The sequence below is a fragment of the Phacochoerus africanus genome, chromosome 2, assembly GCF_016906955.1.
Source record: "Phacochoerus africanus isolate WHEZ1 chromosome 2, ROS_Pafr_v1, whole genome shotgun sequence".
Taxonomy (NCBI): domain Eukaryota; kingdom Metazoa; phylum Chordata; class Mammalia; order Artiodactyla; family Suidae; genus Phacochoerus; species Phacochoerus africanus.
The window spans coordinates 262,775,654-262,803,653 of record NC_062545.1 but is presented as its reverse complement, the minus strand read 5'-3'; the positions used below and the strand labels follow the sequence as shown (position 1 = coordinate 262,803,653).

The following is a 28,000-nucleotide window of genomic DNA, read 5'->3' as shown; positions in this document are numbered from 1 at the left end:
AAGGCGAGGCCGGAAATGCAGCCGCGTCCGCTGGGCGCCGCGGGCGTAGGGACGCGCGGAGATGACGCAGGCAGCACCGGAAGCCGCTCCCCTGTGAGGCTGCGGACCCCGAACGGAGGCGGCCGCTGGTCCAGGTCTGATATGAGGCGGGGCTGGGGCGGAGAGGGGGTTGTCTGGCTCCCGCGCCTCTGCTGACCTGCCCCGCCTCGGGCTGTTTGTCTTTCTCTCCCTGCAGGCGCCATGGCTGCGGAGCGGACCCGGCCGCTGCGAGGCTCTGGCGGCCCGAGCGCGCCTAGTCGGTGTGAACCCGGCGCGAGGTCCCGGGCCCCGGGGCGCTCGCTCAGGTCAGTGCCGCGCGGAACACGGCTTCGGGAGCTGGGGACTTGGGAGCGACGAACGGATTGAAGGGATCTGGAGTTGATTTAGAGATGGGAGGATTAAGTCTCAGAGTGATTGCCTCTTAGTGCCTCAGTTTCCTTAGCTGCGAACTGAGTTAACAATGATGTCCCAGGGCTGCCATGAGTTTGAAAGATGATGAAGTGTAGATAGGTGGTTTATGAAGTATAGAGCGCTGTACTAATGCGAGGGGCTGCGCCATAATTATGTGTATGTCTTAGAAACAGGTGTGTATGTGAGGTGCTGTTTTCAATAAAGATAACAAGGTTCGTGTTAAGTAATGATGGTAACCGGCGTTTCTTGTAAGCTTACAGTGTGCGGGGGCACTGTGCTGTTTTACGTGTGTTATCCTGTTTATCCTGTGAATACCGTTGTAGGTAATGCTGTTCCTGGTTACATTTTACAAGTGAGGAAACAGGGCTTGACATAGGTGAAGTGATTTTTCCAGGATCACCCAGCAACAAGTGGAGTTGCAGAGCCCTTATTTTAGAAATACTATTTCTTTCTTAAAAAGCTTTAAAAAATTCCTTTTAAAACTGAAGGTGAATTTAAATAGATCGGATATTCACACGGTTTTACATTTAAAAAGGGACCCTCACTCCTATTCCTCAGCCCTCCACTTTCCCCTGGAAGCAGCTGGTATTACCAGCTTCTTGAATATTCAAAAGGTGTTTTATATATATGTAGGTTTATTTTGTTAACGTTTTCAAAGCTTCTGTGCTCTTAAACTGCTGGTTATGCTGGATAAGAAAAGAGAGGGAAGGTGAAGCTTCCACTTGAAGGACAACACATGTCTTGCTTTCACTCTTGATTAGGGAGGCCTGGTCCGGAGGCAGGAGAGATAGGCAAATGTATTCATCCTGTATTGTCAAAAATGTTATATATTTAGTAAGACCTAGGGATAGAGGTTTTGTTTTGTGTTGAGAGGGTGGGGGCTGGGCAAGATGCTTCGTCTGCTCCTTCCTGTGGGGACCCTGGGAAATTCACTCTACTTCCTGGGCCATAAATATCCACATTTGTTAGTTAAGGGTAGCTCTGATACCTTACATGAGGTCGTGGATATCAAATGGGGTAATATCTGCGAGTAGTATTTTAGTCTTTTAAGCCAGTACAAATATGAGAGTTGCCTAAGAGAATATAATGGGTTAACCATTTCCAGGTCTTCCATCTCCCAGTTCAGGAATCTTTTCATCATACCAGCTGTTTCAGAGCTTTGTGCTTGTTAATATTGAGGGCAGAAGGGCAAGTTTAATGTTTAGTCTGAAGTGGTTGGGGGTGGGGGGGGGGGAGAGACACCATGGAGTGTGGGGAGGTTGGAGAGAAAATGCACCTGGGGGAAATCATTGCCTCAAGTCAATAACTGTCCTTAATTATAAAATTAAACTCCCAGTAAGTTTGAACAATTGAGCTTTCTTTCGTATATTTTAAGCCATTTTAAGAGAAACTTTGTAGTTTATTATAGAGTTGAAAGGGATGTTAATAAAGCTTTCCTGCCAGGTATTCACAGTAATAACTAACCAAAAGTGCCATTTGAGTGGGACTCTGTACTAAGCATGTCCCTACTCTTGTTTCTGATTCTCACATCCCTCAAGGTGAGCTGGCTTCCATTTTACAGATGATAAAACTGGAGCACAGAAGTTAGTTGAACATGTTCATGAGCGCATAGAAAGTGGCTGAATCAGTAAAAGATTTGACTGAGTCCAAAACAATTTCATTTACCTCGTGTTTTATATCCAGCTGTCTTTGACTGTTCGCAGTAGTGGGAAGCTCACCACTCTGGAGGTGGCTCTTCCGTTATTGGAAAGCTCTGATATTTTAAAAGCTCCTCCCTATGTTGAATTGAAATCCCACTTCCTGAGGTTTTCCCCATGGGCCTTGTGTTGTCAGTACATGATATTCCTTGAGGAATATCAGAGACCAGTTTAAACCTGTGACCTTAAGAAAGTTCTCACCAGAGTCAGTTCATTATTTAAAGAAATAAAAACTGATTTTTTAAATAATACATTCTGCCAAGTTAATGGGACCTGCTTTATTTTTAAAAAATGATAATAGAAAAGAGCCTCCCGTAAAGAGTTCTGTAGTTTAACAGACAGTGGCTGTTATTAAAGAAATGGCTGGATTTTTAAAGATGCTCACTGGAAAACTTGTCCCATAATCTCTGTGGTGTCATGGGCACATTATTTTGGCATGCTGCTTTATGGTGTCTCTTAGTTATTTGGTAATGATGAGAACTTGATATGTTTTTATGGGTATTATGAATTTGCCTTGTGTTTATTTAAATAACACTTCACCTTGCATAAATATAAGCATTTCTACAGTTGGTATTGGCATACTTTTTGTGTGGATGTAGATGTGATAGAGGAACCCCCTGGCCCCTTTTACTGTAAAAAATAATTCCTGGGCAGATGTTTTTGGTTATGTTTTTAATGGGCCAGTATTAAGTAGTTGCTGTGACATTTTGTGGCTGTCCACAGAATTTTTTTTTTTTTTGTCTTGCTGCTGTGAATGCTGTTTTTTTAAAAATAAAACTTTTCCAAAAATATTATAGGTATTAGGTTGGTAGGATTCAGAAAAAGAGGCTTGTTATTTTGTATTACGCTGGTAAAATTGTGATGAACTGATTCTTTTTTGGCAACCAAGTAAAATCCTTAAATTAATAAATCCTACATAGAGTTCATTCATTATTCCAAAAACCAAAACTATTAGACCACAGATGACGTGATAGGAAGAGATTCATTTGCTTCTACTGCTTTTTGTTTGATGATCTTTTCACCAGATTTGATATTGGGAAAGGAGTGAAAATTATCACATACCTTAATGTTAACACATTTGGAAGAGGAGACCTGGCTGTTTGTGTAGACCTGATCTAGGTGACATATATCGAAAGGAATTTACCTTCCTCTTCCACATTAATTTGGACCTAAAGTTTTAAAATTAGTTGTGACTGCTGGGAACCTGAGTGGTCACATTAAAAGGAAAGGTTTTTTGTTTTTGTTTGTTTTGGGTTTGTTTTTTTTTTTTTTAACCTTCTTTTAATTAGGGAAATGTTTCAACCTGTGAAAATAGAGGGAGTTTCCATTGTGGCTCAGCAGGTTAAGAGTCTCATTAGTATCCATGAGCATGTGGGTTTGATCCTGGCCTTGCTCAGTGGGTTAGGGATTCAGCATTGTCTTGAGCTGCAGCATAGGTTGCAGGTGTGTCTTGGACCTGGCATTACTATGGCTGTGGTTTAGGCCTCAGCTGCATCTCTGATTCAACTCATAGCCTGGAAACTTCCATAAACCTTGGGTACAGCCCTAAAAAGACAAAACAAAACAAAAGAAAACATATGAAAATAGAATAAAAAAAAACTTTATGTACCCTCAGCACTAATATCTACCAACATGGCCTATCTTGGAAAAGATGGTTTTTACGGATTTGCTTTATTTTTTGTTCTCTTCCCATTAGTTTAGTCCCCATTGTTAAGAATGTGTTGACACCTTGACATACTGTGTATGGCTGGATACTTATAAAAGTTTTTTGTTCCAGTTAGCCCTGGAGCAATTTTTGTTTGTGTTTTGTTCCAGTTAGCCCTAAAAGGAAAGATAGTATAACCAGATAGGCATAAGCTCCCAGATTTTATCACCATGTTGCAATTCTGGTGGTAATTGGCTTCAGAGGAGCTTGGCTTGGTTGGAAGAGTACTAATATTGAAAGCACTGACTTTCAGTCTGTTCTGTTACTATTTTAATAGCTCCGTTGGCTATAGGCAAATCACTGACCTTTTCTGATCTGCAGCTTCCTCCTCTGTAAAGTGGAGATGATAGTACCTGTTTTAGGTTGTCTTATAAACATCAGAATTACTAATTTGTCTAATTTGTGCCTCCAGGACCCTCATGGCTTTCGGGGGCACATGAGGTTAAGAGCTGTCACCAGCTCCTATGAGGCTTATGAAAACAGACTTTGTAAGACCAGATAAGGCCTTTGGTAATTCAGGTTCTAACAGGCAGTGTCATAAAGGAAGTGGAAGAACTAGAATATCTGAGCTATATAACTTAGTGCATTTGCTTATTTTACTTCCCCAGACCTTTTTGCCTGAGCTTCTACTGCAAAAGCCAGTAGTCAGTTTTGTAATTCTGGTAACAGGTTGGGTTGTCCCTAGTATGGTAACTAATGTCTCAGGTTACTGCTCTGAACACTTGCTTTCTAGTTGTCACATCCTGGTGCTTATTTTTGTTACTTTTCACCCAAATAGAGTGATAGAGTGTATTAAGGAAATGATATTATGATTTTGATGGGGGTTGTATCATATAGAATACACTGTTTCATAATGAATACTTTGTAAATCTTTTACTGTGAAGATGCATGTAGCATGTGCTAGACTTCAAAAGTGCAAGTCACACACCAACATAAGTTTCACTGACTTATGTTTTGGAGATCATGATTTGTTAAAGTATGTTTTCTTAAATGTATTTTCTTTTGTGTGCATGGAAACTTTTCAGATAAATACAGTGTATTAACTGTAAAGTTATAATGTAGTAACTAAGCATAAAGTTGTTGCCAAGTTTTTTATACTAATTTGTTAATACTTCATTTGTTAGCAGTCTTGCTTGAACTGTCTTTTTTGAGCAGAACTAATACAATATTTTGATGTGCCACAGGTAAATTTTTCCATAACCTTATGGAGAGAAAGGACTTTGAGACATGGCTTGATAACATTTCTGTTACATTTCTTTCTCTGACGGACTTGCAGAAAAATGAAACTCTGGATCACCTGATTAGTCTGAGTGGGGCAGTCCAGCTCAGGCATCTCTCCAATAACCTGGAGACTCTCCTCAAGCGGGACTTCCTCAAACTCCTTCCCCTGGAGCTCAGTTTTTATTTGTTAAAATGGCTCGATCCTCAGACTTTACTCACATGCTGCCTCGTCTCTAAACAGTGGAATAAGGTCATAAGTGCCTGTACAGAGGTGTGGCAGACTGCCTGTAAAAATTTGGGCTGGCAGATAGATGATTCTGTTCAGGACGCTTTGCACTGGAAGAAGGTTTATTTGAAGGCTATTTTGAGAATGAAGCAACTGGAGGACCATGAAGCCTTTGAGACCTCATCTTTAATTGGACACAGTGCCAGAGTGTATGCACTTTACTACAAAGACGGACTTCTCTGTACAGGTAAGAGAGCCTGGACCCTTAATTTATTTATTTTTTTTAATTTTTGCATTTCATAGGGTGTAATCTTACAAACAGAAAAAAGTACTCATCAGGCTTTGGAATTGTAATTGTTGATTACATGAGCTATCTGTAGTAGCATTATTCCCATTTCTGAGTGGTTTGTCCCCCTTTTATCCTCTTTCACTCTGAGAAGACAGTTATTTTTATAAAATTTTATGTGAATAAAACTCCAGATAATCTTTTTTTTTTTTTTGTCTTTTTGTCTCTTAGGGCTGCACCCATGGCATATGGAGGTTTCCAGGCTAGGGGTCCATTTAGAACCGTAGCTGCTGGCATACACCACAGCAATGCCATATCTGAGCCACAACTGCAACCTATACCACAGCTCACGGCAACGCCAGATCCTTAGCCCACTGATCAAGGCCAGACAGAGAACCTGCATCCTCATGGACACTTGGGTTCACTAACCGCTGAGCCACAACAGGAACTCCCAGATATTCTTTTACATGCGATGTGAGTCAGAAAGCTCTAACTACTTTTTACTTCATGATCAAATTGTTTTTTTGTTTTGTTTGCTTTTTCTTTTTTTGGCTGCCCCAAGGCATATGGGCCAGGGATCAGGTCTGCACTGCAGTTGTGCTTGCTCTGCAGCTGTGGCATACCAGATTCCCAACCCACCGGGCCAGGCCAGGGATAGAATCTGTGTCCCAGTACTACAGAGATGCCACCGATCCTGTTGCACCACTGCAGGAACTCCTGTCTTAACGATTGAGATGCTGTATTGCCTTTGAGCTTGGCACTTACTCTATACTGGCAGTTGATTCATTTTCAGAACCACCTCCAAACTTTTTTTTTTTAATGTCTCATTAAACTTTACATTTGAAATACAATAAAGCCTTAGTGGCAGTTCCCATTGTGGCTCAGTGGGTTAAGAACCCAACTAGTATCCATGAGAGTGTGGATTTAATCCCTGGCCTTGCTCAGTGGGTTCAAGGATCCCATGTTGCCGTGAACCACGGTATAGGTCACAGATGTAGCTCGGCTCTGGCATGGCTGTGGCTGATATAGGCCTGCAGCTGCAGCTCCGATTCAGTCCCTGGCCTGGGAACTTCCATATGCCACAGGCGTGACCCTAAAAAGAAAAGAAAATTTTTTAATTAAAAAAAAAAGTAAAGCCTTAGTTACTTGGTGCAAAAGTGAATGGGATACATTTGCTAAATTCATTAATTACTTGAATAGTTAATTTCTACAATAACTGTGGACCCAAACCTGCATTTTAAATTTATTCTCCAGGTGGGTCTATATGCTGTGTTAGTTTTAATATTATTAAATTCACCAAGTTTGCATATTGAAAATTATGCTCTATGTATTGAAAATTATTCAAAGTAGTATCCCTGGACTCTTACCACTGAGAAAAGTATTTCTTATAGAATTAAACATGTGTTTGCGTCATCTTGTTACCTAAGAGCTTGTATTTCCACTGTGGTTGAATTGGGAAATTAATTCAGAATTTGGCAATGAATTTATCATGAATCAGATTAGCCTTTGAGAAGCTAATAAAACAGTATTACCGAAAAGATTGATCATAATGCTAAAAATTAATGTACTGTAGATTGAGGTAGTTTATTCTTCTGCTTATTTCTGAAATGGTAAGAAAGGAACCTGTCGTGTTCTATGTTATTCAACAGATAATTATTTATAAAATGCCTACCGTGTGAGAGACTGTTGAGGGCTTGCGTAGTTGAATTAGATCTGTTCTTTCCTCAAAGAACATACACACTGGGATCAGGAAGTTAACCTGATTAAGTAGAAGTCTCTGTAGGAACTTTGGCTAATCCTAAAACACTGAAGTGGGTAGCTGCTGTTCCACTATAGTAAATTATTGGGATTCGGGCTCAGAGTTATCAGATCTGACTTTTCAAGAGAAACTAGATTTTTGTGAAATAACCTGATTTTTTTAAAAGTATTCGTTTTGGGGAGTTCCTTTCGAGCACAGCAGAAATGAATCCAACTAGTATACCTGAGGATTCCGGTTCAATCCCTGGCCTCACTCAGTGGGTTAAGGATCTGACATTGCCATGAGCTGTGGTGTAGGTCACAGATGCGGCTCAGATCCCTGTATTGCTGTGGCTGTGGTGTAGTTCAGCAGCTGCAGTTGGAATTCAACCTCTAGCCTGGGAACTTCCATATGCCAGGGGTGCGGCCCCTCAAAGCAAAATAAGTTAAAGTATTCTTTTTTATGTATTATTCAGATTTTTTAAATGTTGTGGTTGGGTCATAGTTTAACCTATTAAGTGGTCGTGTTGTGACCTCTGGCTTATAGTTGAATAAGAAAAACAAGAGTGATAAAGAAGTATGATCAGGAGTTCCTGTCATGGCTCAGCAGTTAACAAACCCAACTAGTATCTATGAGGATACAGATTCAATCCCCGGCCTCGATCAGTGGGTTAAGGTTCCGGCGTTGTGGTGAGCTGTGGTTGTAGGTCGAAGACTGCTTGGATCCCGAGTTGTAGCTGTGGTGTAGGCCAGCAACTACAGCTCCGATTCAACCCCTTGCCTGGGAACTTCCATATGCTGTGGGTGCCGCCCTAAAAAGACAAAAATAAATAAAGTCAATGATAGAACACTGTAAGCCAACTATAATGGAAAAAATAAAAATCATTTTAAAAAGTATGATCAAATGATATATTTAACTAAACTTATGGTGAGCTTTTCACAATATATACAAATATTAAATCATTACATTGTACACCTGGAATTAATGTATTACGTGTCAGTCATACCTCAAAAGAGAGCAGCAACAACAAAAAAATGATGAAGTTGATTGTGTGAGAAATATAAAATTATATAGTTGTTCAGAGGAAGGAATGATTCTGTCCCCTTGGGCAGTAGCATTGTTGATGTTGGGTCTTGAAGATTGTATAGATTTTGGAGGGTTGAGATACATAGTTATGGATTTCCAATAGGAAGACAAGCATTTGAAAGGCATGGAAAGGGCCAACCATGGAGCATGAAGGAAGAAAATAAAATCCATTTTAGCTAAAATTTTAAAATATAAGTAGGGACTCTAAGAGACTCTTAGAATTTGATCTGAAGAAATAGACTTGGGCTATGTTTTTGTAAGCCTGGAATGCCAGGAACACGTGTTTGAACCGTTTGCTATAAACTGAAAGATATCTGAGTAGAAAAAGAGCAAGGTTCAGAGCTTTCTGTTTCAGATAAACGAGTGTTTCTAATTTCCGTCAGACCCAAGTTGTCTTTTTTTAGGGCCGCACCTGTGGCTTATGGAAGTTCCCAGGCTAGGGGTTGAATTGGAGCTGCAGCTGTTGGCCTATACCACAGCAGTGTCACATCTGAGCTGCATCTGCGACCTATGCCACAGCTCACAGCAACACGGGATCCTTAACACACTGAATGGTTAAGGATGCCAGGGATTGTACCTGCATCCTCATGGATACTAGTTGAGTTCTTAACCTGCTGAGCCGCAATGGGAACTCCCAGGTCTTTTTTTTTTTTTTTTAATTATTTTGCAGTATTCTGCTATCTCGACATAAAATTTATGTAAATAACTTATCTGTACATACACATTTTTAAAAATCAATATACTAGGGGGTCCCACTGTGGCACAGTGGATTAAGAATCTGACTGCACTGGCCTGGATTGCTTCAGAGGTGCTGGTTTGATTCCCAGCCTGGCATAGTGGCTTAAAGGGTCCTGTGTTGGAGCTGCTTGTATTCAGTCCCCGACCCAAGAACTTTCATATGCCAAGGGTATGGCCATTAAAAAAAAAAAAAAATCAACATAATACCCAAACTCTGATCCAGAGTAGAAATGGGAGGACTGTAATTTAAAATAATACACATTGAACACATAGTGCTCAAACATGGCTGTGCTAGAAGGCGTTAAAGCAGTCAGATGTGTACTGTCATTGTGAACACGACAGCTGTGAATGCAGAATGTTCTTAATTGTGTCACAGCTACCATCCATGATACAATCTTTTCAAAAGTGAAAAACTCTTAGCAAAGTTCCCAGAGAAGTACATTTTTCCTCAGTTTTTCCTAGTAGTTACGCTCATAGAAAATTCAGTATACAGTTAAACTGCAAATATCCTTTGTAAAACAGATTTTAGACTCAGTCAGATAAGCTTTTCACCTACAGATAGCTGACAGAAACTTCAAGAATGTGATGCCGAATACAAAACAGTTATTTTTGTGCACTGCAAACATTGCAGGATATCCAGCATTTGTGGCCTCTGCCCAGTAGATGCCAGTAATGTTCCCTCCATTGTGACAATGAAACCACCCTACAAATTTCTAAAATACTTCCCCTAGGAGATGATACTAATTTTATTGATACTCTTTGACATAGATCCAGAGCTTCCAAATTAAAGTGTTAGCCTGTTGCAGTTTAGATGAGCTTAAAGAGGTAGAGGTTTTGGATAGTAAGGGTAGAGATTTTTTAAAGGAGCAGTTGCATGGAAGAGCAGTTATTCAAGTAGAATTGACAGGATTTGGCAATGAGTAGGGTATGTGGTGAGGAATAGGGAGATTTCAGAAATGGCTGAAGGTTTTTAGTTGTGTGTACACCTGCAAAGATAGTAGTACTAGTGACAAGAATAGAAAATGCAGGAGTAAATTCAAGAGAGTAGATGGAGTTCAATGAATTCAATAGAAAATGAAGGAGTAAATTCAAGAGAGTAGATGGAGTTCAGTGAATTCATTTGAAGTGTAAACAGAGATTCCCATAGTATCTGGAAATGCTGGATGAGAGCTCTGGAGAGTGAGTGCTCCAGGCTAGTGAGAATGATTTACGAGTTAGTCACATTATAGCTGTGGCTGTGAATGAAATTTTAGAAGGAGATGGAGAGAGGAAAAAGAATAGCATAGGGTGAATCCTTTGAGAGTGTACTCAGAGAAAGGGGAAAAGTAAAGACCAGTGAAGAGGGTTTCAAGAAGGAGAATGAAAGTTGCCTGTTTTAAGAGTCACTGGTAAATGTTTATTCAGTTGGTTAGCGGAGTCAAATGCTTCAGAGAGGTGGTCTGAGAATTGAGATCTGATTCTGCCAGTTAAATATTTAAACTTAGTTTGATAAGATAGCTTACACTATTTGGGTTACAGCTCACTTTTCTGCTTACCTTTGTTACATCTGTAACTTTTATATCAAAGCTTGTTTTTACCCTGTTTTCTGAATTGAGAGGGCTCTTTTCTCCCCCTTTCAGGTAATGAAAAATGGTCTGCATTTATTTAGTCCCCTTTCACTTTCCTTTTAGGCTGTGTCATCAGTAACCTCTTTGAAAACATGTTGCGTGGGTCAGGACAGCAAATGAGAGTCCATAGGGAAGGTTACCACAAAGCCAAAAAGGAGCAGAGAATAATGGCTCCTACAGGCTCAGCAGTTAACAGTAGACTTCTACCTCTATCAAATGGAACACAACTCAACTTCATTGTTATCTGATTTTTTTTTTTTTTTAGGATGTAAAATGGAATGGCCCAGTGTTTTCTTGTATAAACTAGTTCAAACAATTAGTTTAGTTAATCCCCCCCCTTAAAATCAAATCGTGGTAAAATGTAGATAACATAAGAGTTACATTTTAACCATTTTAAGTCCACAGTTCAGTGCCATTAAGCACATTCACATTGTTGTGCAGACATGACCGCTATCTATCCCCAGAACGTTTTGTATCTTCCCAGACTCAAACTGTAGTCATTAAGCACTGACACCTTATTCCCTCATCCCCGCATCTCCTGGCAACCATCATTCTCCTTGCTCTCTCTGAACTTCACTACTCTAGGTACCTCCAGGGTGGAATCTTACAGTGTTTATTCTTTTGTGACTTAGTTCACTTAGGGTAAGGTCTCCACGATTCCTCTATGCTGTAGCCTGTGTCAGAATTTCCTTTCTTTTTGGGGCTGAAAAATAATTTATTGTATGTATGTACCACATTTTGTTTATCCTCTCTCCTAGTTTTTAACTAGCTTTCCCGCTTCCAGTCTTGCCCCTCTTGAGACCATTTTCCATGACGCAGCCATAGTGATCTTTCAGAAATGTAGATAGATAAGGTCATAACCATCCTCCAGACCCAGTTCTCCAGCCTGACCTTGCCAGCCATTTCCCAGTCACACTCAACTGTTACCAGTGTCCATGTTTTAGGCAGTGTATTTTGACAAGCATTGTAAATAATTACTAGACAGTTTTTAGAAATCCATGTAGTTCTTTATGAGTCGACCTCAATGCCTGTTGGCATATAGTTATGTAATATATAGAGATACTTAGTAGGTATTTTAGTAGTTCTATTCCAGGGATTGGCAAACTGAACTGCAGGGGCCAGATCTAGCAGAATAGGGTAATGGCCACAGAGACTGTGTGGCTCAAACAGATGATATAGTTAGCTAGTTTTATAGAAAAGTTTGGCTGAGCTCTGGCATATACTGGTTTTTTGGTTGTGACGAAGGTGCTGATTAATTCATTCATCCTTTAGATTTCAAGTAGTTAAAAGTTTGGAGTTTAAGCTGTGAAATTCTTTCTTCAACAGTCCTACACCAAAGCCAGGCTTAAAAACAATTAAGAGTGTAGTTGTGGAGCCAGACATGTCATCTCCATAGGCGTGTTTGCAGAACACCTCGATGTCGAGGAACACAATTGTAGACTCAGTGGGGCTTCATGAGATGTTCTCTCCTTTTATCCCCTCATTGTATTTGCCGTGGGTTTTTGTACTGCCTACCACTTACTGTACTGAATTATTATTGCTTGTTTAGCCTTTATGTCTTCCTAGGTAGACAGAATACCATAAGAGCAGGAGCCCTGCCTGACCCAGAAGTTCTCTAAACATAGGTTGAGTGAAGGGATAGATGAATGAAGCAATGAAACCCCAGTTGAACACTGGCAATAAATAAACAAAGCACAGATAGGACCTAAAATTTCTTTTCCTGCTTTAGCTTCCTAGAAATATAGTCACAAAATGCTAACTGGATCAAAAAGCTGAGAGCACCTTAAAGATTATCTAGACCTGTGCTGTCTAGTTTGATAGCCACTTGCCACATTTAGCTTTTGAGTACCTGTGGTATTAACTAGTTCGGACTGAGATGTGAACTAGAAAGTACTCACTGGATTTTGAAGACTTAACATGTAAACTATTTCATTAATTTTTTATATTGATTGTATGTTAGATGATAATATTTTTGGCATACTAAGTTAAAAATATTAAATCATTTTCCCTTTTTTTTGTACTTTTAAAATTAGATAACAGAAAAATTTTTAATTGCGCCTGTGGCCTGCCTTATATTTCTAGTGGATAGTATTGTTCTAGGCCATTGGTTCTCAGTGCTTTGCTGATGTGTTAGAATCACCTGGCAAGCTTTTACACTTACTGGCTCCTACCTCAGGTATTGTAAGTTAGAATCTCGGATGATAGAGCCCTGCGCCTGTGTTTTGATGAAGCTCCCCAGGTGATTCTGATGCTTCAGATACTCATTGAGAACCCTTAGCCAGGTCCTACCTTTCATTTTATAGAGAGGAAACTGAGTCCCTAAATAGTGAAATGACAACAAATATCGTCTTCATTTCAGTATGCTCTCATAGGGTTTGTTTGCCTGAGTTGAAATTAGTGCTCTGCCTCTTTCAGAAGTGATAGATATTTTTCCATTGTCTGACTCAGTGGCTCTTGATCAGCCCTTAATGTGGAAATATGGCTGGCTTTATTTAGTCATTTAAGCTTTTCGAAATCTGATCAGTTGGTACTTTTCTGGAATGTCATATCCTTTTTAGAGAGTCTACGCTTATTGTATCTTCAAAATGGCCTTTCTTTGTCAATTTTTTTTCTTTTTTAAAGTTTTATTGAAGTGTGGTTGATTTGCAATGTTGGGATAAATTCTTTGTCAGTTCTTTTTCTTTTATAAAAGTGAATTGTGAGACACGAGTTAATCATTAGGATTTTAAATGTGATTAAGGCAGAAAATCCTGAATTGTCACCATAATCAGTATAATATTTTCATCAGAGGCAGAAATAAAACCTACTTTTTTCTCTACAGAATCTTAAGAGGTTTTACAGGCTCTTTACTGAGTTGTTGTGAATGTCTGGGAATGATTTGTGTCCAGTTTTCTTTGAAGTTCCTTCACATGTTTCAAGATGAATCAAAAAATTAGTAGTTAGCATTTGCAGAAGTTAACCAGTGATCTGGAGGCTTATCTTTGACTTGCCTTAGAGTAGAATGTGTTCCAGCAGACAGCTTTACTATTCAACACTCTTTATTTGTTCAGAGTTGTTGGGTAGTGGACAGGCCTGCAAGTGTACACATGAAGTCGTAGGTAATACCCATGACTTTCCACGTAAATCAGAGAGCTCATAATAGCCAAAGATTTGGGAAAAGTTAGGGTTGGGGATGCTTTAGTCTAACAGTCCTCTGTAGCCTGGAAAGTTAAGGGAAAAGAACTAAACCAGAAGCTTTGGGTTCAGTCTCTGGGCTGTTAATACCGTTTTGGTACTCTCTCCATGCTTTGATTTTTCTTAGCTCCAATGTGGGGGTGCTAGGGGAGAGCTGTTAAGGTTCTTCTTTAAGAGTGCCATGGTTTACCAATTGCTTCTCCTTATTTAGTATTTGTTCTCTTATTAACCTCCCTGTTTTTCTCTTGAAGGGTCAGATGACTTGTCTGCAAAACTATGGGATGTGAGCACAGGGCAGTGTGTTTATGGCATCCAGACCCACACTTGTGCAGCGGTGAAGTTTGATGAGCAGAAGCTTGTGACAGGCTCCTTTGACAACACTGTGGCCTGCTGGGAATGGAGTTCCGGAGCCAGGACCCAGCACTTCCGGGGGCACACGGGGGCGGGTGGGTTGCATTTCTTCAAGGGTTTTGACAGTTGCCTTAACCTCATTCCTTAAAGCCAGGAGCCAAGAATGTGATCCTTTTTTTGTTTTTATTTTTTAATTTAACCTGTCTTTCCCCCAGTTTCTTTCTCAGTCACTACAGTTAATCCATTTATTCAAGTTGTTATTATTTGGAATTTTATCTAACCTTTGCTTTTTCTTGGCCTATTTTTAAACCTTTCTATATACCCTTATACTGGGTAGGGTGGTTCTCCTCTTCCCCTTTCTCATTTATATCCTCATGAACAGTTGATCAGTTTTATTTATTTTATCAAATTCCATACCTCTAAATTGAGTAAGTGCTACACTTGTAAGTTCAGTTCATTTTATTTGTGGAATTAGGACTGGAAATCCTTTGGAGTGACTACACAGATTACATCAAATTGGAGTTTGGTTGACGATTAAAACAAGCTGTTGTCCAAAAATAAGATGAAAAACAAAGATACCTGCATATTTCCTAATAATTTTACAGCAGCCTGGTTTACACAGACAGGTCATTTGAGTATAGCCTTCAAACCTGAGCTTCTCCCTCATTCTCTACATTGTATTTTGGAGCCTTGTGCAGAAATCACATTGATCTAGTTCCCAGTCCCTTGTGCAGCAACTGCCTTCTTCTTTTCCTCCATTTACCCGCTGCATTAGCTCCTGCAAATCACAGTCTATGTGCGTGAGCATCACATTTATGAGCAGCCTTCCTGGACCCCCTAAACAGGTTGAGTCCCTTTGCTCTATGTTTCCCAATAACTGTATAACACTCATCATACAAGTAAGTGTGATAACCTGGCTTCCCCACCAAGCTGTAAGCTCCAGAAGGACATGGATCCTGCCTATCTTATTCACCCTTAGGTCCTGAATTCCTTGTACCATAACCTGGAGTTCAGTAGTTCTTTAAAGTAAACCTAGTTGTTTTATTGCAAAAAAACATTGTTTGTCATCCTACACATTTTTCTTCAGTCTGCTCTGCTACCTCTTGTTTGTTACAGAAATTAACATTTGGAGGTATATGATTTTCATGGAACTTATATATTAAGCTGAGTGTAACATTCCAGTGTCGAGGGGTGTACACTGACTTCCAGGTGATTATGTACCTGGTCCACTTTGAGAGCCCTGTTCACAAAAATGTCCTCCTTGCTGTCCCTTAGACATTGTTGTGGCTTTTCCTAACTCCGTGCCTTTGCTGTTCCCTCTACCTGCAATATTCTCTTTCTTTTCTTGATAACTCTACTCATCCTTCAGGGCCCATCTCCAATATCGCCTCTTCCCTGAAGTCCTCCCTGATACCCCTGGGCAGAGTTAGTCATTCTCCTTGGTGTTTCCCTAGCAAGAGGTAAACATTTATTTATTTTTGGACTTCCTCCTCCACCCCTCACTTAGACTGAGTTCCCTAAAGAAACGACTACTGTCCTCATCTCTGGGTCCCTAGTGTTCCTTTAAAGCTTGACAGACATTTAAAAACAAGTATTTGAGTACTTGCTGTACTCAGGCATTGTTTTAGGTACTGGAGATACAACTAGAAATTCATGAGAGTTCCCTGGTGGCCTGGTGGGTCAAGGATCTGGTGTCATCACTGCTGTGTCTCAGGTCACTGTTGTGGCTTGGTTCGATCCCTGGCCTGGAACTTCTGTATGCCCCAGATGTGGCCAAAAAGGAGGCGGGGGGGTGGGATTCAGACAGTTTGAAAGAATGGCTCAGTCTGATCTTAGAGGTTTTTGTTTTGTTTTTCTCATTACATTGGCTTTTCTTGAGTATGGGTATTGTTTTGCAGCTTATATTCTTCACATTTTATCATACTGCAATAAATAGTGCAAATCTGAGTAGGTCCACCTATGTTGTCCCTGCATAAGCTAGATAAATTACGAGTAGTGTCAGGCAGAGAGTCCTGAGAAGAAATGCCATTATCTCCTACACTGGTTTTACCTCTCACTCTGAAGCTAGCACAAGTATTAGAGCTTGTATTATTCCAGGGACCTTTCATCTTTAGAATAATAAGCTGTATTAATAACAAGAATTTTGAAATGGATTTATTTTTTAGCATAAAATTGCTGGTTGAGTAAGTGCCTTTTTTTTTTTTTTTTGCCTTTTTAGGGCTGCATCCGTGGCATATGGAAGTTCCCAGGCTAGGGGTCTATATCGGAGCTGTAGCCGCTGGCCTACACCACAGTCACAGCAACGCAGGAACCAAGCCTTGTCTGCAACCTATGCCACAGCTTACTGCAGTGCCGGATCCTTAATGCACTGAACAAGGCCAGGGATCAAACCCACATCCTCATGGATGCTAGTTGGGTTTGTTACTGCTGAGTCATGATGGGAACTCCAGTAAGCACCATTCTTGACAGAAGTTCTGGCTGAGAAATTCTGCATTTGGGCAGCTAGGGAGAATAAATGTTATTGAACTCTATTATAAAAGACCCATAGGCAATGGCATATTTTAACTTTGTGTGTGTTGTATATACTAGTGTTTAGCGTCGATTACAACGATGAACTGGACATCTTGGTGAGTGGCTCTGCAGACTTCACTGTGAAAGTATGGGCTTTATCTGCTGGGACGTGCCTGAACACGCTGACCGGGCACACAGAGTGGGTCACCAAGGTAGGAAAACTTATAAAAGAAGTCTTAAGTCTTAAGGGTTCTGCTCTTGCACAGTGGGCAAATGATCTGGCTTGTCTCTGTGGAGGTGCTGGTTCAATCCCTGGCCCAGCACTGTGGGTTAAGGATCCAGCTGAGGCATAGGTCACAGGCCCGGCTCAGATTTGATCCCTGGCATGGGAACTTCTATATGTCACAGAAGCATCTGAAAAAGAAAAAAAAAAAAGAAAGAAATCTTGATGTCATTCTTGCTGGAGGTAGGATGGAGGCTGTGGGTGATGCCTCATATGTGTTAGTGGGTTGTAAGATGGAATAGATGGAACCACAAAGCATGATGGTGTTCAACAGTGGCCAGCATGAAAAAGACAGTATGATAGTTTAATGAGTGAGTGACTTATGGACCTGGAAGGATACCCACAATATATTAGGTGGGTAGAGGGAGCAAATAAAATAGGTTACATACAGAAAACTATGTCAAGTATGGTAACAGTTTCTGAATGTATTTTTGCGCCAAACTGTTGACGGTGATTATTTCTTGTGGAATTGTGAGAACTTTTTTCCCTTTAGGATAGACACATTTCTTTTTAAATCAGAAAAGCAATTTTCATTTTGAAAAAGAAGATGCTTGCATGTGGAACAAAGGAAAATGTATAGTCAGTCTCTTTAAAAGAACATTGTGCTGTTTTCTAGCCACTTGTATTCAACATAAAATTGGAAGTCCTAGCCAGAGCAGAAAAAGAAAGGCATTCAAATTAGGAATAGGTCAAACTGTCACCATTTGCAGATGACTTGATATTATATATAGAAAACCCTTGACTCCATCAAAAACTGTTAAAACTACTAAATGAATTCAGTAAAGTTGCAGGATACAAATTTAATACACAAAAATGTTGCTATACACTAGTAATGAACTATCAGAAAAAGAAATAAAACTGTTGCATCGAAAAGAATAAAATACCTAGGAATACATTTAACCAGAAGAGAGACCTATATATTGAAAACTGCAAGATATTAAAGAAAGTGAAGAAGACACAAATAAATGGAAAGCTATTCTGTGCTCGTGGAAGAATCAGTGTTGTTAAAATGTCCATACTGCCCAAAGCAATCAATAGATTTAATGCAATCCCTATCAAAATGCTAATGACGTTTTCCAGGGAATTAAGACAATCCTAAAATTTATATAGAACCACCAAAACAAAACAAAACAAAACCAAAACCCTCAAAAAGCCAAAGCAATCTTGAGAAAGAATAGACATGAAGGCATCATGTTTTCAAACTATGACAAAGCTATAGTAATGAACACAGATCAGGCATAGATCCATGGAACAGAATAGAGAACCCAGAAATAAACCCATACATATATGGTCAAATCACTGATGACAAAGGAGTCAAGGATATACTATGGGGAAAGGTCAGTCTCTTTCATAAATGGTTTTGGGAAAACTGAACAGCCACATACAAAAGAATGAAACTCAACCACTGTCATATACAAAGATAACTCAAAATGGATTAAAGACTTGAACTTAACACCTGAAATCATAAAACTCCTAGAAGAAAACATGTAGGCAGTAAGCTCCTTGACATAGGTTTTGGCAATGATTTAGTGAATCTGACACCAAAAGGAAATGTAACAAAAGCAAAAATAAGTAAGTGGGACTACATCATACTAAAAGAAATTCTGCACATCAGAAGAAGCCATCAACAAAATGAAGAGGCAGCCTACAAAGTAGGAAAAAATATTTGCAAGTCATGTATCAGATAAGGGATTAATCTCCAAAATAGGTAAATAACTCCTACAACTCAATAACAAGCAACCTGATTAAAAAATGGACAGAAGATCTGAATAGACATTTTTTTCTGTAGAAGACATACAGATGGCTAACAAGTAAATGAAAAAATGTTCAGCGTCATTAGTCATCAAGGAAATGCAAATCAAATGCATCACCTCACACCAGTTAGAATGGCTGTTATCAAAAAAAAAAAAAAAAAGGAGGTAAGTGTTAGTGAGGTTGTGGAGAAAAGGAAACTCTTGTGCACTTTGGGAGAATGTAAATTGGTGGAGCCACTGTGGAGCCACTGGAAAACAGTTTGGAAATTCCTCAAAAAATGGAAAATAGAACCACCACATGATCCAGCAATTCCACTTCTGGATATTTATTTGAAGAAAATGAAAACACTAACTCCAAGAGATGCATGCACCTTCTTGTTCATTGCAGCATTGTTTACATTAGCTAAGATATGGAAACAGGTGTTCATCAATGGGTGGATAGTGGATGTGCTTGTGTGTGTGTTCAATGTATATATTATATATACACACATATATATGTATGTATAATTTAGCCATAAAAAAGAATGAAATCTTGCTATTCATGACAACACAGATGAAAGTCAAGGGCATTACGCTAAGTGAAATAAGTCAAAGAAAGCCAAATACCACATAATTTCTCTTACATGTGGAATCTAAAGGGGAACAAAAAAGCCAAGCTAGGCTGGAGGAGTGGGTGGGTACAAATTATTGTGTGTATTGTACAACACTGGGAATATAGCCAATATTTTCTAATAACTGTAAATGGAAAGTAACCTTTAAAAATTGTATTTCATTTTTTTTAAAGCCAAGCTTATAGAGAATAGATTGGTGGTTGCTAGAGGCATGGCATGGGGTGTGGGGAATAGGAGAAATGGATGAACAGGAAACTGAGAAACAAAGAGGTTAGATGGTCCTGCCCAGGGTTGCAAAGTCAGCACCTGGCGAATTCTGGTCCTGAGTCTAGTGCTTTTTTCTTTGCCAGTCCTCATACTTTTTTTATAAAGTCATATTTTATTTTTTTTTATTTATTTATTTATTTTGGTCTTTTTAGGGCTGCTCCCTCGGCATTTGAAGTTCTCAGGCTGGGGGTCTAATCTGAGCTGTGGCTGCCGGCCTGCGCCACAGCCACAGCAATGGCCAGATCCTTTAACTGACTAAGCAAGGCCAGGGATCTAATCTGCATCCGCATGGATACTATTCGGGATCTTAACCCACTGAGTCACGATGGGAATTCCCATATTTTATAATTTTTAAAATGAGTCCTAATGTTGACTTCCAGACGAAGCTGAGTAAATGCTGCCAACGTTAGACACTTAGATTCTGATGATTTAGATAATCTGGTTATAGTAAAACTCTTAGTAAAAGTTAGCATGATTTATAGTTAACATAAAGTTATAGGTTAGCTAGTCTCACGTACCATATCATTTTGAGCTCTTTCATATTTTAATTAGAAGGGATATAGGAACGGCACTAAAGGATCTTTCTATAACATGGATACTTATTATTTCTAGGTGGTTTTGCAAAAGTGCAAAGTCAAGTCTCTCTTGCACAGCCCTGGAGACTATATCCTTTTAAGTGCGGACAAATATGAGATCAAGGTGAGGTTTTTTTCCTTCACTAATTTGCCTCATGAAAGTGTGGCACAAGGGCCCTACTTCAAGGGAGGCGGGAATATCTTTAGTTTAAGCCATCTTAAACCCATTGAAAAAAGTATTTATTATCTCTATGTTCTCAGCAGTTTCTAACTGATTTGTAAATAAAGGGGAAAAAAATCCACAGAAATTTATCTTCAACACGTTCTTACTGTTTTTTTTTAAAACGCATATCTCCTGTCTCCCTCAATTTGTTGATCTAAAATATGAAAACAAACATTTATTTGTATAATAAAGCAATTCGTAAAAAGTTTATAGAGCACTCTTACATATATTTTTATTGCATCTTTTAAATTGTTGCATGTGGTAGGCATTAACTATCTACATTGCAAGAACCTCAGTTCAGAGAAGTTAAGTATTTTACTCAAGGTTACACAACACAAACCTGCAGAATCAGAATTTGAACCCATGCCTCAGCTGTAAAACCTGTGGTCTTTGCAGTTTCCTTCACTTAGTATCTGACTTCAGCAAACAAAAGCCACATTGTTTAAGGAGAAGCTTTTCTATGGTGATGTGATCTGTCATTTTTCCCAATTTTCTTCTATCTGTAGATTTGGCCGATTGGGAGAGAAATTAACTGTAAGTGCTTAAAGACGTTGTCTGTGTCTGAGGATAGAAGTATCTGCCTGCAGCCAAGACTTCATTTTGATGGCAAATACATTGTCTGTAGTTCAGCGCTGGGTCTCTACCAGTGGGACTTTGCCAGTTATGATATTCTCAGGTAATGCTTCCTTGGATCTTTACCTTTAACCGTCTGTTGAAGTTCAGTAATAAGGAGAAGACTAAATATTTGGATGAACCACTTAGTAACTTGGGAAATGTTTATTCCATCACTTATAAACAGAGTTTGATGCTGAAAATCTCACACATAAAAATGTTTTAAAGGCAGTAATTAAATTAGAAAGAGTTACATGTTAGAGTCTAGAGGTCTAGGTTCTAATCCCTTTTACTCTTACTTCCCCTTTCAGAATTTCTGAATTCCCCTTCCAGTTTTTCTAGGAAAAAAGAGTTTAGATGAAACGATCTTTCAGGTCTTCTCTGATTCTAATGTTTTAAGTTCTACTTCCTTGTCAGTTGAAATTCTTCATTGAGGGATCAGGTGGCCTTCTGTTGCCAAGTTGAAAGGCAAAGGTACTTAGAGAAAGTTACAGCCTGCAGAATTTCTCTCCAAAGAAATAAATAGAGGTCTGTGGACAAATAATTTGGTAGTTCACTGCATACCATAGACCTCTCTTGGAGACTGGCAGTATCCATTAGCATATTGGAGGCTGATGGAAGCCAATGCCACATGGTGATTAAGAGAACTTACTTTTGGAATTCCCGTGGTGGCTCAGCGATATCAAACCCAACTAGTATCCATGAGGACACGGGTTCGATCCCTGGCCTCGTTCAGTGATTTAAGGTTCTGGCGTTGCTGTGAGCAATGGTGTAAGTCACAGACATGGCTCAGGTCTGGTATTGCTCTGGTGGTGTAGGCCCACAGCTACTGCTCCGATTGGACCCCTAGCCAGGGAACGTCCATATGCCACGGGTGCAGCCCTAAAAAGATAAAAAGAGAGAGAACTTAACTTTGGTGATAAATAAACCTTGGTTTAAGACCTAGTTCCATTTCTTATGAGCTGTGTCATTTTATGAAAGTTTCTTAACCTCTCTGTGCTTCAGTTTTCTCACCGTAAAGATTAAATGAAATGCCTGTAATGAGGACCTAGCACAGGACGTGATAAGTCTTTATTACTAACAGGTCCGAGAAGCTCCCTATTTTAATTTGTTTAAACATACTGTACCTCACATGTATTGTGCACAGAGCCCTTGTTTTGAGGAGCACCTAACTAACAGCTCACAGAATTAGTCTTCCATGGCATGATTCAGGAAATGCTGACCTGGGGGCAGAAATCTGAACTTTTTTTTTTTATTGTTTTACGCATGACTGTTTGAGGTGAACTTGTATGGAATCTGATCCTACTAGCCAACAAGACTTTGGTAACCCTGTCTCTCTGGTCATAAAGTTACAACCCCATTTATGTCTTCCTGGAATCAGACTTACACTTCTCTTTCTCTCTGTCTCTTTTTTTTTAAGAGCCGTACCCAAGGCATATGGAAGTTCCCAGGCTAGGGGTCAAATTGGAGCTGCAGCTGCCGGCCTACACCACAGCCACAGCAATGCCAGATCCAAGCCACATCCGCAACCTACGCCACAGCTTACAGCAACAGCAGAACTTTAACCCACTGAGCAGGGCCAGGGATCGAACCTGGGTCATCAGGGTTTGGGTTTGTTACCACTGAGCCATAACTGGAACTCCCAGACTTACACTTCTAAATAGTTAGCTTTCCAAGATGTTAGAATAATTTCTAGAAATGATTGATAACTATACTTTGTTTAAAAAAAAAAAAAAAAGACTGGAACAAATCCTAGAAAACATTAGTCCTTTTACGGATGGACAAACTGAAGCTGAGAGAGGATAAGGGCCTTCCAGTATCCCACAGCTCATCCTCATCCAGCATCCCTTCATCCATCCATCCATGACTGGATCATCCAGCAGGCATGTGCTTAAGGTACCAGCAAGCCAGAGAAAAGGAACTTTTGAAAGTGTTTGATTCTTTGCAAAGAAATTCAAGGACGGTTGGCCCAGGTTCTATATCCACAGATCAACCAGCTGAGGATTGAAAATACAACTATTTTCATGTCATTTAAATTGTGCTTACAACTATTTATTTAGTGTTTACATTGTTTTTGCTATAAGTAGTCTAGAGATGATTTGAAGTCTATGGGAGGATGTGCCTAGGTTATATGTAGATACTGTACCATTTCATATAAAGTACTTGAGCATGCATGCATTTTAGTATCTGAGGGTGTCCTGGAACCAGTTTCCCACAGATATGACTATAGTCTTCATGGGAAAATCAGATCTTTAACGTTAGTGTTGTTTTTGTTTTTAATTAAAATTTGGAAGAGGGGGTGCAAAGGTAAGGTGGAATAGAGGTATCATAATCTTTTTTTTTTTTTTTTTGATCTTTTTGTCTTTTAGGGCCACAGCCAAGACATATGGAGGTTCCCAGGCTAGAGGTCCAATTGGAACTGTAGCCGCTGGCCTATGCCAGAGCCATAGCAACACTGGATCCAAGCTGCGTCTGCGACCTACACCACAACTCATGGCAACGCCAGATTCTTAACCCACTGAGTGAGGCCAGGAATCGAACCTGCATCCTCATGGATGCTAGTCAGGTTTGCTAACTGCTGAGCCACGGGAACTCCTCATAATCTTTTTAATGCATAGAATCTCTTTAATTTGATCCCGCATCTCTCTTTCTCAAGTCTACTTCTTACTCAGAATGGCATACAGAGTCCATAGTCCCAGATGAAAGTTCTGTTAGTTTTTGGTGTTTGGATATATTAGATGTAAACAAAAAACCTGCAAGATTATTTGCTGCTAGCAAATGCTAGGTTCGGATTTTTCCTTGAGAAGGAAAGGGCTATTTTATCGCTTGCTTTTCCCCCTCAAACAGCAATAAACCAACCTCATTTTGAAGTCTCAGTACAAATCCTATGGCCTCAGTTGCCAGGACCCGGTGGTGTTACTTAAGCTTTGATGCTAATGGAAAAGAAGCAAAGCACAGACAGCAGAATGTTGCTCCATAAAGCTGTGATGCAATCTCTTGAGCTAGGCTATCTCAGTACAACAGGCAGGGTTTGTAGGTTCAAGGGCCCAGACTGCACAGCAGGGATGTCTGTTTACAGTAAAAGTAATCAAAGTAGAGGGTGCTGTGAGCCCTGTCAAGATCTGAGTTCTGTCCTGTAACACATCTGTGCTCAAGTCTTTGGAGTCAGCTCATCTTCCCCAGGCTTAAAGTCCTTTCCCCTGGCCACTCAGCTTTCTTCGTTTCTGGTTATTTTCTGCTTGCCTTGAGGATGTGGGACTTACTAGATTTTCTTGCCATTTTCCCCAGCTCCTTTGTGTCTCTCTTATAGGAATCTGTATTTGCCTGTGCTCACTGTGCTGTTCATTAGCAGATACTTATCTAACCAGGGTGTTAGGCATTGTGATGTACTCTGGGAACCAGCAGAGTTACTTAACAAGCTTGTGGAGATTACTAACTGGTGGGAGGGAATGCTGACAGCTGACTACATGCAGATGTTTTTGTGGTTGGTGTAGGCAACATCATACAGGGTCCTCTGAGGCCCTACCTAGTTTGAGGAGCAAGGAAAAGCTGCTTTGAGGAGGAGGTTTGGGCTGACCCCTAAAGGATGTGTGGATGCATTTCACTAGTGGGGGCAGGTTTGCAGTGAGAAGCATCGTAGGACTGAGAGGGCCATCTGTTGAAAGGCCCTGAGACTGCAGGAGCCCAGTGCATTTGAGTGACTGAAAGAAGGCAGATGGCAGATAGGAGTAGAGCAGTAGAGAGCCATGGAAAGACTTAAACATTTAAATGAGGTGGTGATAGGATTAGATTTTAGTGTGAGGTTAACTGATTGAAAGGGGAAAAGAGCAGATTTGGGGAGACCAATTGAAAACTGTTGGCAGTGCAGGCAGAAGGTGGTATCTTGGATCAGAGTTGTGGCAGTTCAGGTAGTAGTGAATAAATGAAGGAAAATTTAGGAGATAAAATCAGTAGATCATGATGAGTGGGTTTATGATTTGAGAGTTGGGTGGTTGCCATGTTTCCTAGCTTGTGCAGCTGGGTGAATGAGCAAGCAGGGAAAAAAGAAGAGAAACAGGTTTGGCTAAGAAGTTTGGTTTTGGATCACTTGAGTATGAGGAACAGGTCTTCGTCTTCACTAAGTCCCCTCCCTTCCCGATACCAAACTGAAATCTGCTTCTGTGTAACTTTCCCTTTGACCTTCCTTCTCTCTGCTGGAGCCCCTGATGCCTGGCCTCTCCCATGTCCTTCAAAGCTGTCTAAAAGTGACATCATGTCTAGCTTCCCTGCCAGTTCTTTCTTGCCCCATCTCAGGATAATATTTTGAAGCTCTTACATTGTCCTGGTTACCAGCCCTGTCCCTTCTGGTTGGCCTCTTGAACACGCACTAGTCGGCAGTGTCCTTGTTAAGATGTAGGCTGAACTGACCTCTCTCACATGGGCTCAAACTTACTATCACAGAGCAGAATTTGTACATCCCCTGTCTTGTAGCTCTTTTCCTAGTACCTCTAAGGAGGACATCAACTTTTCACCTTACTAAACAGTCCATAACAGAGACTGAGGGGCTTTTGTCATTCTGTTTAGCAAGGTCTTTCCCACTTTGTGCCTTTGTCATTAGTGCTTTAGTAACTGCCAGCCTGAGCGGCTTAAAGCTGTCCTCCCAACTCTCCCAGTTTTCTCTGACTTACTATGAATCGGTTATTAGTCAATGTTTCTGAATTATTTGGGAAACATTATATTTTCAGCCTCCACTCTTTTTAGAGCGGAACCTATGTGCTTTCTACCTGCCCAATATTGTAGCCCTTGAGTTACCTGGTTTTCAGTCTTTGTTCTGGGCTTGGGGAGGTTCCCCTGGGCCAGTACAGGGCCCTCCGCATCTGTGGGTTCTGTATCCATGGATGCAGAGGGCCTCCTGTACTATGCCATTTTATGTAAGGGACTTGAGCATCCTCAGATTTTGGTACCTAAGGGGGTCTATCTAGAAACCAATCCCCCTCAATACCAAGGGGTAACTCTATATATATATAGGATTCGATGCGTTAAGTCTTTTTACCTAGTGGTAAGGTTGAGTATTACACTCTTGTTCTAACTGGTAACTAACTAGTAAATCCTTTGCTGAGGTTTTACCTTGGAAGGACTTCAGTTTGCACATCTTAGAAATGACAGTGTTAAATGAGATAATCATGGATTTCCTGTCGTGGCGCAGCGGAAATGAATTCGACTAGGAACCATGAGGTTGCGGGTTCGATCCCTGGCCTCGCTCATTTGGTTAAAGATCTGGCATTGCCGTGAGCTGTGGTGTAGGTCACAGACTCAGCTCAGATCCTGAGTTGCTGTGGCTGTGGTATAGGCTGGCAGCTACAGCTCCTATTAGAGCCCTAGCCTGGGAACCTCCATATGCCGTGGGTGCAGCCCTAAAAAGACCAAAAAAAAAAAAAAAAAGGTATTCTGTTAGATCTTTTACAGCTTAGATGGGAATTTTGTGCTTTTATAAATGTTCATTCCTTATACACACATGTTATCATATCGTTATGAAGGGTTCTTCTCCCCCCTGCCCTTTCTTCCCCCTGCTCCTGCAGCATGTGGAAGTTGCCAGGCTAGGGATTGAACCTGCGTCACAGCAACAGCACAAGCCGCTGCAGTGACACTGCCAGATCCCTGCTACACCATAAGAGAACTCCTCTGCTGCCTTTTTTCTAAATTAGGGTGAGCTTTTTATCCTCACATTTTCCCTTGTATAAAAAGAAATTCATTTAATTCAAAATTTGCTTGAATTTTGTATTGGTTTTAAATGTTTCCAGAAAAGATTAAAGTAGCATAAACAGAAGCACAGTTGCTTTCTGGTTCATGTTTCTTAACTCTCATCCTTGTAGGGTCATCAAGACTCCTGAGATAGCAAACTTGGCCTTGCTTGGCTTTGGAGATATCTTTGCCCTGCTGTTTGACAACCGCTACCTGTATATCATGGACTTGCGGACAGAGAGCCTGATTAGCCGCTGGCCTCTGCCAGAGTATAGGAAATCCAAGAGAGGCTCCAGTTTCCTGGCGGGCGAAGCGTCCTGGCTCAATGGACTGGATGGGCACAATGACACGGGCTTGGTCTTTGCCACCAGCATGCCTGACCACAGTATTCACCTTGTGTTGTGGAAGGAGCACAGCTGAGGCCACGAGCCGCACCGCTGACTGACTTTGGGCCCAGGGCTGCGGGTTTTGAGTGCAACCTCTGTGGCAGCCGACTGCATGAACCAAAGTTCTCACCTAATGGTATCATCACGCAGTGCACAATCATTTATCTCTGTTTGCCAGGGGGCCAGGGCTCGGGTTGGGGAGGGCTTGTTTTATGGACATATACTGCAGCATGCTGATGGGGTGCACCATTGACTTCATTTGTACTTAGTTATGTTGGTCAGGATAAGAGGGTGCATTTGGGGCTCATCTTTCTTGAATATTGGTTTTAAGTATAGAAATTCAAATCGCTCATTAATCTGCTAATTGGTTGCCTATAAAAACATATTCAGTCTCTTATTAAAGCTTTCTACCATTGCCTTTTTCTCTTTTGAAGTTGAAGCAAAGGTGCTATGTTGTTAACAGCAACTTTCTCACATGGAGCTTAGCTTTTATAACAGCCCGTGTTACAAAGACCACCAAGTCCTGTAACACTTGTAAATTCTCCACCAAATACCAGTTCTAAAGGAAATTTGTCTTCTAGTGCAAATCTAATTCTGTAAATTGATGGTTTGTAACACATTCTAAACCCTAGTTCTTGACAGGGTCAAAGTTGATCATGTCTGAGACAGGAGGAAGTTCTGTAGTTTTTGTTTGGATGTGGAGCAGCTGGTCCTTGGTCCCCTGCAGCCTAGGTGACTGCATAGAGGTGACATGGTGCAGCAGGAGGGGCTCTGAGCT

The 28,000-nt window shown here is 40.5% G+C and overlaps 1 protein-coding gene across 3 annotated transcripts; it reads left to right on the top strand.

The window, feature by feature from the left end:
- The first annotated feature begins 61 nt into the window (after nucleotides 1-61).
- FBXW2 (F-box and WD repeat domain containing 2) lies at nucleotides 62-27,638 on the top strand. 3 transcript variants are annotated; one of them, XM_047768279.1, is made up of 8 exons: nucleotides 62-134; nucleotides 236-344; nucleotides 5,129-5,546; nucleotides 14,180-14,374; nucleotides 16,869-17,002; nucleotides 20,318-20,404; nucleotides 21,010-21,179; nucleotides 26,968-27,638. In XM_047768279.1, exons 3-8 carry the CDS (start codon nucleotides 5,444-5,446, stop codon nucleotides 27,254-27,256), a joined length of 978 nt encoding a protein of 325 aa, XP_047624235.1. In that variant the 5' UTR covers nucleotides 62-134; nucleotides 236-344; nucleotides 5,129-5,443; the 3' UTR covers nucleotides 27,257-27,638. The 3 variants fall into 3 exon arrangements, with proteins under 3 accessions (XP_047624235.1, XP_047624233.1, XP_047624234.1); XM_047768277.1 differs by having other exon boundaries at nucleotides 5,037-5,546; XM_047768278.1 differs by lacking the exon at nucleotides 62-134 and having other exon boundaries at nucleotides 148-344; nucleotides 5,037-5,546.
- Nucleotides 27,639-28,000: the final 362 nt, after the last annotated feature.